Source organism: Anser brachyrhynchus, assembly GCF_964034855.1.
Source record: "Anser brachyrhynchus genome assembly, chromosome: W".
Classification (NCBI taxonomy): Eukaryota; Metazoa; Chordata; class Aves; order Anseriformes; family Anatidae; genus Anser; species Anser brachyrhynchus.
The window spans coordinates 18,229,922-18,249,934 of NC_137704.1; the positions used below are offsets into that span (position 1 = coordinate 18,229,922).

Sequence of the window (20,013 nt, forward strand, 5' to 3'; positions counted from 1 at the left end):
GTCTAGTTGGCTGAGGGAGTTGGGACTGTGTAGCACAGAGAAAAGAAGGCTCGGGAGAAGTCTCATACGTAAAAAATATCTCAGGGTATAAAGACAGAACCAGGCTCTTTTGTCCAGTGAAATATCAAGAAGCAATAAGCACAAACTGAAACAAAGGAGGTTCTGTCTGAACATTAGGAAACACTTCTTTACTGTGAGGATGACCGGAACAGGTTGCCCAGAGAAGTTGTGGAGTCTCCCTCCTTGAAGATCTTCAAAAGCCGCCTAGACATGGTCCTGGGCAAGCTGCCCTAGGTGGCCCTGCTTGAACAGGGGGGTTGAACGAGATGATCTCCAGAGGTCCCTTCAAACCTCAACCCTTCTGTGATTATGTGATTCTGTAATAAAGATTCAAGTTATAGAGAGAGATGTGTATAAAAGTCCTAATTCAGCAAAATCATATCAGCCAATTCTTAATTTAGTAGGGATGAACTTTGAGCAAGTACTCAAAGACAAGCAGTTAAATGTATTTTAAGAGCCCAATGCTTAAATATTTTGCTGAATCAGTTTTTTTGTTGTTGTTGTTGTTGTTGGGGGTTTTGAGGGGAGGTGCTTAAGAAAAAAAAAGAAAAAGCAAATGTACTCCAAGAGGTATATTAGAATATAAGTAGAAGTAATAGTAATGCAGTTATGAAAAATTATGAATCATAGAATCACAAAATGATTTGGGTCGGAAGGGACCTTAAAGATCATCTAATTCCAGCCCCCCCTCCCCCACACACACCCCGCCCTGGGCAGGGAAACTCCCACTAGACCAGGTTGCACAAAGCCCCATCCAACCTGGCCTTGAACTCTTCCAGGGATGGGGCATCCACAACCTCTCTGGGCAACCTCTTCCAGTGCCTCACCACCCTCAGAGTAAAGAACTTCTTCCTAATGTCTAATCTAAATCTACCCTTTTTTAGTTTAGAGCCATTCCCCCTTGTCCTATCACTCCACTCCCTGACAAAGAGTCCCTCCCCAGCTTTCCTGTAGGCCTCCCCTTGGGTACAGGAATGTCGCTATAAGGTCTCCCCGGAGCCTTCTCTTCTCCAGGCTGAACAACCCCAACTCCTTCAGCCTGTCTTCATAGGAGAGGTGCTCCAGCCCCTTGGTCATCTTCGTGGCCCTCCTCTGGACTCATTTTAACAGGTCCACGTACTTCTTATATTGGGGGCCCCAGAGCTGGACACGGTACTCCAGGTGGGGTCTTACGAGAGCAGAGTAGAGGGGGAGAATCACCTCCCTCGACCTGCTGGCCACGCTTCTTTTGATGCAGCCCAGGATACAATTGGCTTTCTGGGCTGCAAGCACACACTGCCGGCTCATGTTGAGCTTCTCATCCACCAACACCCCCAGGTCCTTCTCTTCAGGGCTGCTTTCAGTCCATTCTCTGCCCAGCCTGTATTTGTGCTTGGGATTGCCCCGGCCCAGATGCAGTACCTTGCACTTGGCCTTGTTGAACTTCATGAGGTTCGCACAGGCCCACCTCTCAAGCCTGTCCAGGTCCCTCTGGATGGCATCCCTTCCCTCCAACTGATCTCCACCTGGACACTGAGTCGTTGACCATCCAGCCAATTCCTTACCCACTGTCCTGGTGCCAGTTAGGACAGAGTTAATTTTCCTCCTAGTAGCTGGTAGGGTGGTATGTTTTGGATTAGGATGAGAAGAGCGCTGATAACATGCTGATGTTTTAATTGTTGCAGAGCAGTGCTTACACCAGGCCAAGGACTTTTCAGCTTCTCGCTCTGTCCTGCCAGCGAGCAGGCTAGGGGTGCATCAGGATCTGGGAGGGGACAGGCCCAGGACAGCTGACCCAAACTGGCCAAAGGGGTATTCCATACCATCTGACGTCATGCTAAACAATATATAGGGGTGGCTGGCCGGGGTGGGGGGGCCGGCTGCTCGGGGATAGGCTGGGCATCGGTCAGCGGGTGGTGAGCAATTGCATTGTGCATCACTTGTTTTCTTACACATTGTTAATACTATTATCATTATCACTATCATTATTATTATTGTTATTATTATATTCCTGTCTTAATAAACTGTCTTTATCTCAACTCACCGGCTTCACTTTCCCGTTTCTCTCCCCCATCCCAGAGAGGGAGGGGGGAGGGTGAGCGAACGGCTGTGTGGTGTTTAGCTGCCAGCCGGGTTAAACCACAACAGTCCTTTTGGCGCCCAACGTGGGGCTCGAAGGGTTGAGATATCGACAGATTTGACCTGAGTGTGTTAAACTAAAATTGGTATAAGTATTGGACCTGCTTAATAGTTGCTAGTCACCATGTTGATTGCCTTAATCTCCAGTCTGCTGTGCCTGTTTTCCAAATTGAGTTTTATAGCACGTTACTTTCTGTATGTGCTCCCTGTTGCACTGTTTATCCTTTCTGGGCCCTGGTTTAAGATTGTTATGGTACTGTGCGGTGTAACAATGGCTTATGAAATGATGAGATTTCTGGTCATGACTCTAACCTGGTATTTGTACTCAGCACTGACGTCGACTCTATACTTTGGAACCCATATCTCGGAAATTATTAGCAATTACACCTATTGCCTTTTTTCGTTAGGGAGCCAATCTGTGAAGGGGACAGGGGAAGACGTGTTTCCCTACCTGTTCACTCTCCCTTTCTCCTTCACCACCACCCTCTTATCCCCCGAGCTAGTTACGGTGGTTCTCCGAGATGTTGAATATCCTTGGGATACTCAGACCAGCCTGCTCTTGTTGTTATGTCTCCTGAATGCGCTTCAGGTTTTGTGGAGGGTTAAACAACTACTTAGGAATCTCATCCGGAGATCTGTCTTGAGGCGGGATAGTTGCGAGTGGCAGGGAGTGTGGGAGGATATGGGCAGGTTTCTAGAGCAGTGGTCACCTCCAGTGTTTTGGACATTCACCCCTGAACAACTGCAAAATCCTAAAAAGCTGGCAGAATGCTTGAAAAAAAGGTGTCATGACTCTGGCAGTTCCAAAGTGACACAAATCACTGTAGCGTGCTGGGGTCTGGCTTGTGCCTATCGAGCTGCAATTGATGCTACTAGCAACCTAGCAACAGCTCCTGCAGCCGCTCCAGTTCCAGCTCCTGCAGCTGCTCCAGCTCCTGCAGCCGCTCCAGTTCCAGATCCTGCAGCCGTTCCAGTTCCAGCTCCCGTAGCTGCTCCAGTTCCAGCTCCTGCAGCCGCTCCAGCTCCAGCTCCTGCAGCCGCTCCAGTTCCAGTTCCTGCAGCCACTCCAGTTCCAGCTCCTGCAGCCGCTCCAGCTCCTGCAGCTGCTCCAGCTCCAGCTCCCGCAGCCACTCCAGCCCCTGCAGCAGCTCCAGCTCCTGCAGCTGCTCCCACTCCTGTGGCTGGGTCAGAGAAACAAGCTGTAGCAGTGCAAGTTGACCCCGCAGAGGGTATTCCAACCCCTGTGGCAGACCCTGTGTCTGGGTTAGAGAAACGAGCTGTAGCAGTGCAAGTTGCCCCCGCAGAGGGTATTCCAACCCCTGTGGCAGACCCTGTGGCTGGGTCAGAGAAACGAGCTGTAGCAGTGCAAGTTGACCCTGTAGACAAGGTGAAAAAATGGTATAGAGACTCAGGTCGTTTAGAACGCAGACAGTCTTCTGCTAGGTCTGGGCATAGTGAAGACGAGGCTGGGCCATCAAAGGTGCAGGAGACTGAAGATGAGGATGGGGATGTCGAAAAATCAACAGTAACTACCCGGACTCTATACCAGCGTGAGCTACGAGATGTGCGAAAAGATTTTGGTTGCTGTATAGGTGAGCAGCTTGTCACCTGGCTGCTCCGGTGCTGGGACACCGTAGCCAATTGTGTGGAATTAGAAGACAAGGAAGCCAGGCGGCTGGGATCCCTTGCTAGGGACGCATGCATTGACAAAGCAATTGGAGATGGAGCACGATCTCGCAGCCTCTGGAGGCGTCTCCTGTCAGCTGTGCAGGAAAGGTATCCCTTCAAGGAAGAACTTGTATGTCTACCAGGCAAATGGACCACCATGGAGAAGGGAATTCAGTACCTGAGGGAATTGGCCGTACGGGAAGTAATTTATAAGGACCTAGACGACGCACAAACATCCACAGATCCAGATGAAGTCCAGTGTACACAACCCATGTGGCGGAAGTTTGTACGGAGTGCACCATCATCATATGCCAGCTCATTGGCAATAATAACCTGGAAAGAGGATGAGGAACCCACAGTGGATGAAGTGGCTAAACAACTCCGGCAGTATGAAGTAAATCTCTCCTCTTCCCTACAGGCCTGTGTCTCGGCTGTGGAGAAACTCTCTGAAGAGGTCCACCAATTTAAAGAGAATTTATCTTCCCCTCCACCTGAACGAACCAGTGTCCACCAGCTAAAAGAGAATACTTTGGAGAAACTTTCTGAAAAGATCCACCAACTTGAAGAGAGATTATTTTCCTCCCCACCTGTACAAACCAGTGTCTCAGCTATTAGGGGTAAACGTTCATCTATGCAAGGAAGACAATATGGTGGGCACACACACTGCGCCACCCTGTGGTTTTACCTACGTGACCATGGAGAGGACATGAGAAAATGGGATGGAAAATCTGCTGCGACCCTAGAGGCACGGGTACGTGAATTGCAAAAGAAAACAATTGGGAAAAAGGGGTTCTCTGAGAAGCTTGCTGCTCCAACTTCCAGCAGGCAGTCCTTTAAACACAGAAACGAAGATTCTGACCAGGACTAGAGGGGCCCTGCCTCCAGCCAGGGGGAGGAAAGGGACAATCGAGTTTATTGGACTGTGTGGATTCGATGGCCTGGCACGTCAGACGCACAGAAGTATAAGGCTTTAGTAGACACCGGTGCACAATGTACTCTAATGCCATCAAGCTATAAAGGGCCAGAGCCCATCTGTATTTATGGTGTGACGGGGGGATCCCAGCAGTTAACTGTATTGGAGGCTGAAGTGAGTCTAACCGGTAATGAGTGGCAAAAGCACCGTATTGTGACTGACCCCGATGCTCCATTGTCCTGGTTCCAGTTAGGACAGAATTAATTTTCCCTCATAGTAGCTGGTAGGGTGCTATGTTTTGGATTAGGATGAGAAGAGCGCTGATAACATGCTGATGTTTTAATTGTTGCAGAGCAGTGCTTACACCAGGCCAAGGACTTTTCGGCTTCTCGCTCTGTCCTGCCAGCGAGCAGGCTGGGGGTGCAGCAGGAGCTGGGAGGGGACAGAGCCAGGACAGCTGACCCAAACTGGCCAAAGGGGTATTCCATACCATCTGACGTCATGCTAAACAATATATAGGGGTGGCTGGCCGGGGTGGGGGGCCGGCTGCTCGGGAATAGGCTGGGCATCGGTCAGCGGGTGGTGAGCAATTGCATTGTGCATCACTTGTTTTCTTACACATTATTATTGTTAATACTATTATCATTATCACTATTATTATTATTATTGTTATTATTATATTCCTGTCTTAATAAACTGTCTTTATCTCAACTCACAGGCTTCACTTTCCCGTTTCTCTCCCCCATCCCAGAGAGGGAGGGGGGAGGGTGAGCGAATGGCTGTGTGGTGTTTAGCTGCCAGCCAGGTTAAACCACAACATCCATGCATCCTTGGCATAGACAACCTTAGAAGAGGATATTTCAAGGACCCAAAAGGGTTCCGCTGGGCTTTTGGCATAGCTGCCTTGGAGACAGAGGACATTAAACAGTTGTCTACCTTGCCCGGTCTCTCAGAGGACCCTTCTGTTGTGGGGTTGCTGAGGGTCGAAGAACAGCAAGTGCCGATCGCTACCACAACTGTGCACCGGCGGCAATATCGCACCAACCGAGACTCCCTGAGTCCCATCCATAAGCTAATTCGTCAACTGGAGAGCCAAGGAGTGATCAGCAAGACTCATTCACCTTTTAATAGTCCCATAAGGCCAGTGCGAAAGTCTAATGGTGAGTGGAGACTAACAGTGGACTATCGTGGCCTGAACGAAGTCACGCCACCACTGAGTGCTGCAGTGCCGGACATGCTAGAACTCCAGTATGAACTGGAATCAAAGGCAGCCAAGTGGTATGCCACAATTGATATCGCTAATGCATTTTTCTCCATCCCTCTAGCAGCACAGTGCAGGCCACAGTTTGCTTTCACTTGGAGGGGAGTCCAATATACTTGGAATCGGCTGCCCCAGGGGTGGAAACACAGCCCTACCATTTGCCATGGACTGATCCAGTCTGCTCTGGAGCAGGGGGAAGCTCCTGAACACCTGCAGTACATCGATGACATCATTGTGTGGGGTGACACTGCAGAGGAAGTTTTCGAGAAAGAGAAGAAAATAGTCCAAATCCTTCTGAAGGCCGGTTTTGCCATAAAACAAAATAAAGTTAAAGGACCTGCACGAGAGATCCAGTTTTTAGGAATAAAATGGCAAGATGGACGTCGTCAAATCCCAATGGATGTGATCAACAAAATAACAGCTATGTCTCCACCAACTAGCAAAAAAGAAACACAAACTTTCCTAGGTGTCGTGGGGTTTTGGAGAATGCATATTCCAAATTACAGTCTGATTGTAAACCCGCTCTACCAAGTAACCCATAAGAAGAATGCTTTTGAATGGGGCCCTGAGCAACGACAAGCCTTTGAACAAATTAAGCAGGAAATAGTTCATGCAGTAGCCCTCGGGCCAGTCCGAACAGGACCAGATGTAAAGAATGTGCTCTACACCGCAGCCGGGGAGAATGGTCCCACCTGGAGCCTCTGGCAGAAAGAACCTGGGGAAACTCGAGGTCGACCCCTGGGGTTTTGGAGTCGGGGATACAGAGGATCTGAGGCCCGCTATACTCCAACTGAAAAGGAGATATTGGCAGCATATGAAGGAGTTCGATCTGCTTCGGAAGTGGTCGGTACTGAAGCGCAGCTCCTCCTGGCACCCCGACTGCCGGTACTAGGCTGGATGTTCAAAGGAAGGGTCCTCTCTACACATCATGCAACTGATGCTACATGGAGCAAGTCAGTTGCACTGATTACTCAGCGGGCTCGAATAGGAAACTCCAGTCGCCCAGGAATCTTGGAAGTGATTCTGGACTGGCCAGAAGGCAAAGATTTTGGGATATCACCGGAGGAGGAGGTGGTCCGTGCTGAAGAAGCCCCGCTGTACAACAAGCTACCGGAAAATGAGAAGAAATATGCCTTGTTCACTGATGGGTCCTGTCGTATTGTGGGAAAGCATCGGAGATGGAAAGCTGCTGTATGGAGTCCTACACGACGAGTTGCAGAAGCTGCTGAGGGAGAAGGTGAATCGAGTCAGTTTGCAGAAGTGAAAGCCATTCGGCTGGCTTTAGATATTGCTGAACGAGAAAAGTGGCCAGTTCTCTGTCTCTGTACTGATTCATGGATGGTAGCAAATGCCCTGTGGGGGTGGTTACAGCAATGGAAGCAGAACAACTGGCAGCGCAGGGGCAAGCCCATCTGGGCTGCTGCATTGTGGCAAGATATTGCTGCCCGGGTAGAGAACCTGGTTGTAAAGGTACGCCATGTAGATGCTCATGTGCCCAAGAATCGGGCTTCTGAAGAACATCAAAACAAACAGCAGGTGGATCAGGCTGCTAAGATTGAAGTGGCTCAGGTGGACCTGGACTGGCAACATAAAGGTGAATTATTTATAGCCCGATGGGCCCATGACGCCTCAGGCCATCAAGGTAGAGATGCAACATACAGATGGGCTCGTGATCGAGGGGTGGACCTGACCATGGACACTATAGCACAGGTTATTCATGACTGTGAAACATGTGCTGCAATCAAGCAAGCCAAACGGTCAAAGCCTCTTTGGTATGGAGGACGATGGCTGAAATATAAATATGGAGAGGCCTGGCAGATTGATTACATCACACTCCCTCAAACCCGCAACGGCAAACGCCACGTACTTACAATGGTGGAAGCAACCACCGGATGGCTGGAAACATATCCTGTGCCCCATGCCACCGCCCGGAACACTATCCTGGGCCTTGAAAAACAAGTCCTATGGCGACATGGCACCCCAGAGAGAATTGAGTCAGACAACGGGACTCATTTCTGAAACAACTTCATAGACACTTGGGCCAAAGAACACGGTATTGAGTGGGTGTATCACATCCCCTATCATGCACCAGCATCTGGAAAAATTGAACGATACAATGGACTGTTGAAGACTACACTGAAAGCAATGGGTGCTGGGACATTCAAAAATTGGGATACACATTTGGCAAAGGCCACCTGGTTAGTCAATACTAGGGGATCTGCCAACCGAGCTGGACCTGCCCAATCAAACCTGTTACGCACTGTAGAAGAGGATAAAGTTCCTGTAGTGCACGTAAGAAACATGCTGGGTAAAACAGTCTGGGCTACTCCTGCCTCAGGAAAAGGCAAACCCATTCGTGGAATTGCTTTTGCTCAGGGACCTGGATGCACTTGGTGGGTAATGCAAAAGAATGGGGAGGTCCGGTGTGTACCTCAAGGGGATTTGATACTGGGTGAGAATAGCCCATGAGTTGAATTGTATTATGTTAATTATTATATAATACTGTATGTCATCACTACCATGATTGCTATATATCATAGATGAAAATGGTGATTAATTACAAGGTATTGGAAAGAGTGTAACCTGAGCATGACATAAATGGTATGGAATAAGGGCTGGATATCTGTCCGGGTTCCAGTTAGGACAGAGTTAATTTTTCCTCGTAGTAGCTGGTAGGGTGCTATGTTTTGGATTAGGATGAGAAGAGCGCTGATAACATGCTGATGTTTTAATTGTTGCAGAGCAGTGTTTACACCAGGCCAAGGACTTTTCGGCTTCTTGCTCTGTCCTGCCAGCGAGCAGGCTGGGGGTGCAGCAGGAGCTGGGAGGGGACAGAGCCAGGACAGCTGACCCAAACTGGCCAAAGGGGTATTCCATACCATCTGACGTCATGCTAAACAATATATAGGGGTGGCTGGCCGGGGTGGGGGGCCGGCTGCTCGGGGATAGGCTGGGCATCGGTCAGCGGGTGGTGAGCAATTGCATTGTGCATCACTTGTTTTCTTACACATTATTATTATTAATACTATTATCATTATCACTATTATTATTATTATTGTTATTATTATATTCCTGTCTTAATAAACTGTCTTTATCTCAACTCACCGGCTTCACTTTCCCGTTTCTCTCCCCCATCCCAGAGAGGGAGGGGGGAGGGTGAGCGAACGGCTGTGCTCCGTGCATCCTTGGCATAGACTATCTTAGAAGAGGATATTTCAAGGACCCAAAAGGGTTCCGCTGGGCTTTTGGCATAGCTGCCTTGGAGACAGAGGACATTAAACAGTTGTCTACCTTGCCTGGTCTCTCAGAGGACCCTTCTGTTGTGGGGTTGCTGAGGGTTGAAGAACAGCAAGTGCCGATCGCTACCACAACTGTGCACCGGCGGCAATATCGCACCAACCGAGACTCCCTGAGTCCCATCCATAAGCTAATTCGTCAACTGGAGAGCCAAGGAGTGATCAGCAAGACTCATTCACCTTTTAATAGTCCCATATGGCCAGTGCGAAAGTCTAATGGTGAGTGGAGACTAACAGTGGACTATCGTGGCCTGAACGAAGTCACGCCACCACTGAGTGCTGCAGTGCCGGACATGCTAGAACTCCAGTATGAACTGGAATCAAAGGCAGCCAAGTGGTATGCCACAATTGATATCGCTAATGCATTTTTCTCCATCCCTCTAGCAGCACAGTGCAGGCCACTGTTTGCTTTCACTTGGAGGGGAGTCCAATATACTTGGAATCGGCTGCCCCAGGGGTGGAAACACAGCCCTACCATTTGCCATGGACTGATCCAGTCTGCGCTGGAGCAGGGGGAAGCTCCTGAACACCTGCAGTACATCGATGACATCATTGTGTGGGGTGACACTGCAGAGGAAGTTTTCGAGAAAGGGAAGAAAATAGTCCAAATCCTTCTGAAGGCCGGTTTTGCCATAAAACAAAATAAAGTTAAAGGACCTGCACGAGAGATCCAGTTTTTAGGAATAAAATGGCAAGATGGACGTCGTCAAATCCCAATGGATGTGATCAACAAAATAACAGCTATGTCTCCACCAACTAGCAAAAAAGAAACACAAACTTTCCTAGGTGTCGTGGGGTTTTGGAGAATGCATATTCCAAATTACAGTCTGATTGTAAACCCGCTCGACCAAGTAACCCGTAAGAAGAATGCTTTTGAATGGGGCCCTGAGCAACGACAAGCCTTTGAACAAATTAAGCAGGAAATAGTTCATGCAGTAGCCCTCGGGCCAGTCCGAACAGGACCAGATGTAAAGAATGTGCTCTACACCGCAGCCGGGGAGAATGGTCCCACCTGGAGCCTCTGGCAGAAAGAACCTGGGGAAACTCGAGGTCGACCCCTGGGGTTTTGGAGTCGGGGATACAGAGGATCTGAGGCCCGCTACAATCCAACCAAAAAGGAGATATTGGCAGCATATGAGGGAGTTCAATCTGCTTCAGAAGTGGTCGGTACTGAAGCGCAGCTCATCCTGGCACCCTGACTGATGGTACTAGGCTGGATGTTCAAAGGAAGGGTCCCCTCTACACATCATGCAACTGATGCTACATGGAGCAAGTCAGTTGCAGTGATTACTCAGCGGGCTCGAATAGGAAACCCCAGTAGCCCAGGAATCTTGGAGGTGATTATGGACTGGCCAGAAGGCAAATACTTTGGGATATCATCAGAGGAGGAGGTGGTCGGTGCTGAAGAAGCCCCACTGTACAACAAGCTACCGGAAAATGAGAAGAAATATGCCTTGTTCACTGATGGGTCCTGTCGTATCGTGGGAAAGCATCGGAGATGGAAAGCTGCTGTATGGAGTCCTACACGACGAGTTGCAGAAGCTGCTGAGGGAGAAGGTGAATCGAGTCAGTTTGCAGAAGTGAAAGCCATTCAGCCGGCTTTAGATATTGCTGAACGAGAAAAGTGGCCAGTTGTCTATCTCTATACTGATTCATGGATGGTAGCAAATGCCCTGTGGGGGTGGTTACAGCAATGGAAGCAGAACAACTGGCAGCGCAGGGGCAAGCCCATCTGGGCTGCGGCATTGTGGCAAGATATTGCTGCCCGGGTAGAGAACCTGGTTGTAAAGGTACGCCATGTAGATGCTCATGTGCCCAAGAATCGGGCTTCTGAAGAACATCAAAACAAACAGCAGGTGGATCAGGCTGCTAAGATTGAAGTGGCTCAGGTGGACCTGGACTGGCAACATAAAGGTGAATTATTTATAGCCCGATGGGCCCATGACACCTCAGGCCATCAAGGTAGAGATGCAACATACAGATGGGCTCGTGATCGAGGGGTGGACCTGACCATGGACACTATAGCACAGGTTATTCATGACTGTGAAACATGTGCTGCAATCAAGCAAGCCAAACGGTCAAAACCTCTTTGGTATGGAGGACGATGGCTGAAATATAAATATGGAGAGGCCTGGCAGATTGATTACATCACACTCCCTCAAACCCGCAACGGCAAGCGCCATGTACTTACAATGGTGGAAGCAACCACTGGATGGCTGGAAACATATCCTGTGCCCCATGCCACCGCCCGGAACACTATCCTGGGCCTTGAAAAGCAAGTCCTATGGCGACATGGCACCCCAGAGAGAATTGAGTCAGACAACGGGACTCATTTCCGAAACAACCTTATAGACACTTGGGCCAAAGAACATGGTATTGAGTGGGTGTATCACATCCCCTATCATGCACCAGCCTCCAGGAAAATTGAACGATACAATGGACTGTTGAAGACTACACTGAAAGCAATGGGTGCTGGGACATTCAAAACATTAGGATACACATTTACCAAAAGCTGCCTGGTTAGTCAATACTAGGGGATCTGCCAACCGAGCTGAACCTGCCCAATCAAACCTGTTACGCACTGTAGAAGGGGATAAAGTTCCTGTAGTGCACGTAAGAAACATGCTGGGTAAAACAGTCTGGGCTACTCCTGCCTCAGGAAAAGGCAAACCCATTCGTGGAATTGCTTTTGCTCAGGGACCTGGATGCACTTGGTGGGTAATGCAAAAGAATGGGGAGGTCCGGTGTGTACCTCAAGGGGATTTGATACTGGGTGAGAATAGCCCATGAGTTGAATTGTAGTATGTTAATTATTATATAATACTGTATGTCATCACTACCATGATTGCTATATATCATAGATGAAAATGGTGATTAATTACAAGGTATTGGAAAGAGTGTAACCTGAGCATGACATAAATGGTATGGAATAAGGGCTGGATATCTGTCCTGGTTCCAGTTAGGACAGAGTTAATTTTTCCTCGTAGTAGCTGGTAGCGTGGTATGCTTTGGATTAGGATGAGAAGAGCGCTGATAACATGCTGATGTTTTAATTGTTGCAGAGCAGTGCTTACACCAGGCCAAGGACTTTTCGGCTTCTCGCTCTGTCCTGCCAGCGAGCAGGCTAGGGGTGCAGCAGGAGCTGGGAGGGGACAGACCCAGGACAGCTGACCCAAACTGGCCAAAGGGGTATTCCATACCATCTGACGTCATGCTAAACAATATATAGGGGTGGCTGGCCGGGGTGGGGGGGCCGGCTGCTCGGGGATAGGCTGGGCATCGGTCAGCGGGTGGTGAGCAATTGCATTGTGCATCACTTGTTTTCTTACACATTATTATTATTAATACTATTATCATTATCACTATTATTATTATTATTGTTATTATTATATTCCTGTCTTAATAAACTGTCTTTATCTCAACTCACCGGCTTCACTTTCCTGTTTCTCTCCCCCATCCCAGAGAGGGAGGGGGGAGGGTGAGCGAACGGCTGTGTGGTGTTTAGCTGCCAGCCGGGTTAAACCACAACAGGCATCCACAGCTTCTTTGGGCAATCTGTTCCAGCGCCTCACCACCCTCACAGTAGACTTTCCTCCTTATATCTAATCTAAACCTACCCTCTTTTAGTTTAAAGCCATTACTCCTTGTCCTATCACTACACTCTCTGACAAAATGTCGCTCCCCAGCTTTTCTGTATGCCCCATTTTGGTACAGGAAGACTGCTGTAAGGTTTTTGTGTTTTACATCATAAAACATACTGTACAATACCCGACAGTTTAGTCATCTTCAGTACCTTTAACCCCAATAGACAGGAAGTGTATATATCGGATTCCTGAGTCCCTGGCTGCTAGCCTAGTGAACCTTCCCTTATGTCAAATGCCATTTTGATACCAAAGAATGGTAATGCATTCTGTCAGAGGATCAGCTATATGCAGTAACAAGATGCTGTGGCAGTGCTTCGTTGCTGGAATTAAGAGGAGCTTTATTAATATCTTGCAAAGCTCTACTGAACGAACCAGATAGCAACTTTCAATATCTGGTAACAAACTTCCAAGGAAACAGCAAAAAGCATCTTATCAACCTCAGGTCAACAAACCAACCTTCAGCTCCCAATTGCAAACCTTCAAGTTATATGGCCTTTAAAGTAATTCCCCTTTCCCAATTTCTTCCCACTCCTACCAAAATGTGTGTTCCCTACACCACCCCCACCCCATATTATGTACTGGAAAATACTAGGCAACTTGAACAGGAGGTCACCAGCTACAGTAACTTATAGACAGCATCAGGAAAGGCATTTATAGCCTGTAAGTTATTTGCGTTTTTCCCCACTGTAGGATGTTGCACTGTAGTTTCCAATCTAGGACATAGCCCCAAGAGATCAGTTCCTTTTTCTTTATATCAGTGATTAGCCCTTGGGCTAATCAGTAGAGTAAATCCAGAAACACTTTTCTTATATATTTCCCCAGTAATTTGAACCTTACGGCTATTGTTTTATAGAAGACATACATTAAATGTTTAAGTTATAAACAATTTCATGGCTTTTTATGAAAGCACTTCAAAATTTATTTTTTTTTAAATGTTTATTTTCCACAAGGAAAAACAAGAAAATAAGTTGCTTTCCACATAGTTCTCATTAAAAAAAAAGTCTGTAAGGACAATCATCACCAAAACGTAGAGTACAAACATCCATAGAACATAATCAATAAAGCAAACATTTAATATTGCACTTTTTCCTCTAATTCTTAGATTTCACTTTTTTTCATCTTAATTCAGATCAAGTTTCTATATCAAATATTGGGCTATGAACCTGTTACGCCTCTGAACAAGTAACAAAATAGCTTAATAGTTTTTTTTTTTAAACTCTGATCACAGACTGTGATGCAGTGTCACTTACTAGAACATCAGTCAATTCCAATTCACATGCAATTTCCCATTAGAATGTAATAAGTCCTTCAACGCTAGGCATATTAGGAACTGTTCACTAGTCTGTTAAAACAAAGAAAAAAAGTTAAGCCACCTAACATTCTATGCCCTTTCTTGCTAACAATCTAATCAGCCTTTAAAATTTTGTCTGGTTGGAGAGGGTACAGGAAATGGAGATTCACAAGGTCAGACAAAGAGTATGTTACCCAACTTCCTTATTGCCCCTTATTCTCATTTATCAAAGCCCAAACCTTTGAACTGAATCACTGAAAAGGTGACTTTTTAATCACCCTGTTGTCATTCTTGACTCTTTCATATTTTCATAAAGGCCACTTATGGAAAAGCCCATTATGTCATATTTATTTGAAGCTTTAAGAACAAGGCAGAGCACAATACAGAAATACCAGCTTTCCCTTTCCCCCTCCCTTCTAAGCTGTTTTACTGCACAAGGAGAAGCATGATTGACTAATTTTTAAGTAGCCAGTATCAGAAGAATATCTTTTTGGCAATAGTTACATGATTTATGAAAAGATAACTTTTTACACATCTCTAGCATAAGTGCTGGCAAATATGTTATCACATGGAATGGCTTCATCATTTTTCATCTTCATCAAAGATTATCAAGGGGCTGGAGCACCTCTCCTACGAGGACAGGCTGAGGGAGTTGGGGTTGTTCAGCCTGGAGAAGCGAAGGCTCTGGGAAGCCCTCACTAGGGCCTTTCAGTACTTAAAGGGGTCCTATAAAAAGGATAGAGAGGGACTATTTACTCGGGTAGATAATGATAGGACAAGGGGGAATGGTTTTTAACTACAAGAGGGGAGATGTAGATCAGATGTTAGGAGGAAATTCTTGACTGTGAGGGTAGTGAGGCACTGAAACACGTTGCCCAGAGAAGTTGTGGATGCCCCATCCCTGGAGGCATTCAAGGCCAGGTTGGATGGGGCTTTGGCCAACCTGATCTAGTGGGTGGCATCCCTGCCTATGGCAGGTGGGGTTGGAACTACATGATCTTTAAGGTCCCTTCCAACCCAAACCATTCATTCGTGTTTGTAGGGAGAAAATTCGCGGGGCCAAAGCCCAACTAGAGTTGAAGCTGGCCATGTCTGTGGGAGACAATAAAAAAGGTTTTTTTTGATATGTGAACAGAAAAAGGAGAACCAAAGAAAACATAGGTCCGCTACTTGACGGGGAAGGTCTCCTCACAGACAGTGACATAGGCAAAGCAGAGACGTTTAATGCTTTCTTCACCTCTGTCTTCAATGCTGATGATGGGCTTCGGGACCCTGGGTGCCCTGAGCGGGAGGACCATGACGGTGGGAATGACAAACTCCCAACCAACCCTGAACGTGTGCGGGATTTGCTGCTCCACCTGGATCCATACAAGTCCATGGGTCCAGATGGGATTCATCCCAGGGTGCTCAGAAAGCTGGCTGACGTCATCGCGGGACCTCTCTCAATTATTTTTCAATGGTCTTGGGAATCTGGAGAGGTCCCAGTAGACTGGAAGCTGGCAAATGTTGTGCCAGTTTTCAAGAAGGGTAAGAAAGAAGACCCCAGCAATTACAGGCCTGTCAGTCTCACGTCAGTGCCTGGTAAAATTATGGAGAAGATGATCCTTGAAGTTATTGAAGCACACCTAGGGGACAATGCAGTCACTGGTCCCAGCCAACATGGGTTCACGAGGGGTAGGTCCTGCCTAACAAATTTGATTTCCTTTTATGATAAGATCACCCATCTAGTCGATCAAGGGAAACCAGCTGATGTGATCTTTTTGGATTTCAGCAAAGCTTTTGACACGGTTTCCCATAGGATCCTACTGGACAAAATGTCCAGCATACAGCTGAACAAAACCATCATACGATGAGTGAGCAATTGGTTGACGGGCAGGGCTCAAAGGGTTGTGGTAAATGGGGCCACATCTGGCTGGCGGCTGGTCACTAGTGGGGTCCCTCAAGGCTCCATTTTAAGGCCAGTCCTCTTCAATGTTTTTATAAATGATTTGGATGTAGGACTAGAAGGTGTTTTGAGCAAATTTGCCAACGACACCAAACTTGGAGGAGTTGTGGACTCGGCTGAGGGTGGAAAGGCCTTGCAGAGAGGTCTGGACAGACTGGAGCGCTGGGCGATCACCAACCGCATGAAGTTTAACAAAAGCAAGTGCCGGGTCTTGCACCTGGGACGGGGCAACCCTGGCTATACGTACAGACTGGGTGACGAGATGATGCACAGCAGCCCCACAGAGAAGGATCTGGGGGTTGTGGTTGACAGCAAGTTGAATATGAGCCAGCAGTGCGCCCCGGCAGCCAGGAGGGCCAACCGTATCCTGGGATGCATCAAGCACGGCATCGCTAATCGGTCGAGGGAAGTGATTATCCCGCTCTACTCTGCGCTGGTGCGGCCTCACCTCGAGTACTGCGTGCAGTTCTGGGCACCACAGTACAAAAAGGACATTAAACTGTTGGAGAGTGTCCAGAGGAGGGCGACGAAGATGGTGAAGGGCCTAGAGGGGAAGACATATGAGGAGCGGCTGAGGTCACTGGGCCTGTTCAGCCTGGAGAAGAGGAGGCTGAGGGGGGACCTCATTGCAGTCTACAACTTCCTCGCGAGGGGGAGCGGAGAGGCAGGTGACCTATTCACTGTAAACACCAGTGATAGGACCCGCGGGAATGGTGTTAAGCTGAGGCGGGGGAAGTTTAGGCTGGACATGAGGAAGAGGTTCTTCACCGAGAGGGTGGTTGCACACTGGAACAGGCTCCCCAGGGACGTAGTCACTGCACCAAGCCTGTCTGAATTTAAAAAGCAATTGGACTGTGCACTTAGTCACATGGTCTAAACTTTGGGCAGACCTGTGTGGTGCCAGGAGTTGGACTAGATGATCCTTATGGGTCCCTTCCAACTCGGGATATTCTATGATTCTATTCTATGATTTTATGATTTTATACTGTAAATTTTGAGCACATCCCTATCCAAAGTCCCTCCTCTCAAACAGGAGCAAAACAGCAACATAAAACAATAGAATCAGTCCAGCAGTGCAATGTAACAAAAATAGCATTCCAACAGTTTGGCAAGCAATAAGTTCACCTGAGATTAAGTGATCTTCAGGCAATCTGTAAGAAAATGTTGCTTTCCAACAGTAGTACAAAGGCAACAAGTTCTTAAAAGAAATCAAGAAGGTATGCATACAGTCTTGTCAAACTCTTATTTTCCTTCTGTTATCTCTTCCTCCACTCCCACATATCTGTTGCTCATCTACTACAGTGGGCTGCAAAACATACATCAAGGATTGACTTGATAGCATGTGATGTTTGTAAATAAATCTCCAATAGGATCCAAGCTGAAGAGGTGATACATGATCAGCCTACTAGGACAACTCTGACCAGGTGCATGCTCAGAAAAAGAATCAGTCAATTTGTCAGTCTTCATTGCCTTTTTTTTTTTTTTTGGTCAAAGCTTTCTTTTGCTCTGTTGTGCAGATCACAAACCAGTAAGGTGAGGTAATAACAGCAGTACATCATAAATGATAAAAAGCTGTAGTGACACTTAACCACATAACACAAGCAGTAATCCTGTGCAAATTTTCAAATGTTAAGAGGAAGCCATCCTTCTCTTACAAGATCGTTTAAGTGTTTTGACACACAACTGTAGGCTAGTAAGGCTGCTCCTAGTACGTGCTGATATTGATGGGGGGGGCATGCACAGCATGAAAGCACTCATGCATTCAAATATGTGGAGCAGTCCTATGATGCGCTGTAGGTGTCAAAGCATGACCATAGCTTGTTTTCATTTATTCATCATATAGGCAAGAATAATACATCTTATTCTGAAAGCACATCTCCACTATGACACCTTGATCTTCAACACAAGTTTGATTCAAAACCCAAGTCAAATCAGCTTTTTATGGGTTCCTTTAATGAGAGAGGCAAGATAGTCTTTCAGCTGTAGGCAGATCTGGATCAATCTAACCAAAAGGAAAAGAGGAGAGAAGGAAAAAAGAAACCACAACAATCCAGAGCGTTTTAGAATCAACTGCAAGAAATAAAATCAAAATTCACAAGATTAAGATAATATGGACTAGATGATCTTTCAAGGTCCCTTCCAATCCCCAACATTCTGTGATTCCCAGTCTAAAATTTACCAGGGGACAGTATTTCTGTGAATACTGTGTCCTATAACACTGCTTTTTCTTGAAAAAATAAAGGTGAAAAGCTTTGAAAGTTGTATCTCATTCCAGATTATTCAGTGATGCATTTTTAGCTCTGTAAAGGTCAAAAGCATTGAAGAACTCTGTATTTCAGCAAACTCCAGGTCAGAAATAAATGCCAATATGTTACTTTCATACATGAAGCTTCTGAAAGCTCTACATCCACAGTACTTAAACACACACTCAGGCTAAATATTTTAGTGCTTGCTATAAAATGTTAGGAAGCAGTAGAAGTGAAAGAGCTAAAAGCCTTATTTATTACAGAAATAAGAAACAAGTTACTGCTGAAATGGTAAACAACACTTTGAAAAATTCCAGAAAGTACTGACTAGAAAGAGTGCTGTCAAGGAAAGGTGGCTTCCCTATCCACAGCTCCAGAAAATAGCATAGAAGAACCAAGGCACTTTACAGAGCACCTTTTAAATGTAAGGTTGCAGAGGTCACATTTACAAAAAAGCGAGGGTTACCCATGCTGTAAAACAGGCATGGAAAAAAATCTTGATGTAATTCACATGCATCTTGCAAACCACCACCACCACCCGCCAAAAAAAAAAAAAGAAAAAACAGAACAGATTATTCTCTGTTCATCATTTAAATGGTTTCTCTTGATCTACAGAAGGAGAAACAGTTTTGCCAGATGTACCTACTTCTGAATATAAGGGTGGAGGCAGAAAATGGAACTCCTGGACATACGCAAATAAAGGTCCCTGAAGCACTCTCTCAAAATCATCACAAGAAGATATAGGTGCAAGGCTAGACCGTCTGTGTTCCTCTGTGACCACTTCTGCATAGCTAGGAGGTGCTGAAGGGAGACGTTCAAACAAGTTCTTGTGCATGTTAAAATATATAACGTGACATATGCTAAACTTTAAACCACCATCAGGTAGGTAACTTAAAAATTGTTTAAAAAGGGGAGATTAGGCTATTTCCTTTTATTCCAAGATAAGCTTATGTTCAAAAAACCAGAATGACCACTGTTTATTGTGGCTTAATCATCCCCTTAAAATTTAAAGCATACCAAAGACAATGTATTTCTGTAAAGGTAGTAATGACAGAACACTGCAGTCCTCTGGACTCCAGAAATCCGACTCTGGGATTTATACTTAATTTTTTATTATTATTATTTTTTATTTTTTAAAGATATATGAAAACAGAGGGAAGGAGATAATGCATAGTTCCTTCTTTAGCCATAAGAGATTTACCATAGAAAAGAATATTAACTTTTCACAAAGTCTTGGCTACTAAGTTTGGTGAGCAATCACAGAAACTTCTATTATTGGTTGCAATTCCTTATAACCAAGGATGTGATCAGGATACTGAAGGTGAAAGCAATGAAGCTGTGCTCAGATAAAGTGGCATCCTGCACTTTTACTTCTGCCAGCTTCCAAGGCATCTGATTTTCACTGCCTTTCCTAGAGAGAGAAAGGCAGGGAGGGAAGAAACTTTGTTCTTTTACACAGGACAAACAGGAGACAAGAAAACATCCACAACAGATTTTGTGTGGGCTTTATTATGAAAGGATGTAATTCAAGTCTGTTCACAAGATGGCAGTGATTAAATAAGAATAGACTA

The 20,013-nt window shown here is 46.3% G+C and overlaps 1 protein-coding gene across 19 annotated transcripts in view; it reads right to left on the reverse strand.

Moving 5' to 3' along the window:
* Nucleotides 1-20,013, reverse strand: part of LOC308184728 (transcription factor RFX3-like) — a 248,621-nt gene that overhangs the window by 113,182 nt on the left and 115,426 nt on the right. For 3 of the 19 annotated variants that reach the window (XM_080572127.1, XM_080572126.1, XM_080572128.1), the window contains 2 exons: nt 19,644-19,853; nt 19,089-19,243 (listed from right to left, as the gene is read on the reverse strand). The exons of 11 other annotated variants lie outside the window; for them this stretch is intronic. In XM_080572127.1, coding sequence (XP_080428253.1) covers nt 19,089-19,243; nt 19,644-19,646 — 158 coding nt within the window. In that variant the 5' untranslated portion in view covers nt 19,647-19,853. Of the gene's footprint in view, nt 1-14,210; nt 14,303-19,088; nt 19,244-19,643; nt 19,854-20,013 lie in introns of all 19 variants that reach the window. 5 more of the 19 variants (XM_080572130.1, XM_080572129.1, XM_080572113.1 and 2 more) reach the window with 2 other exon arrangements.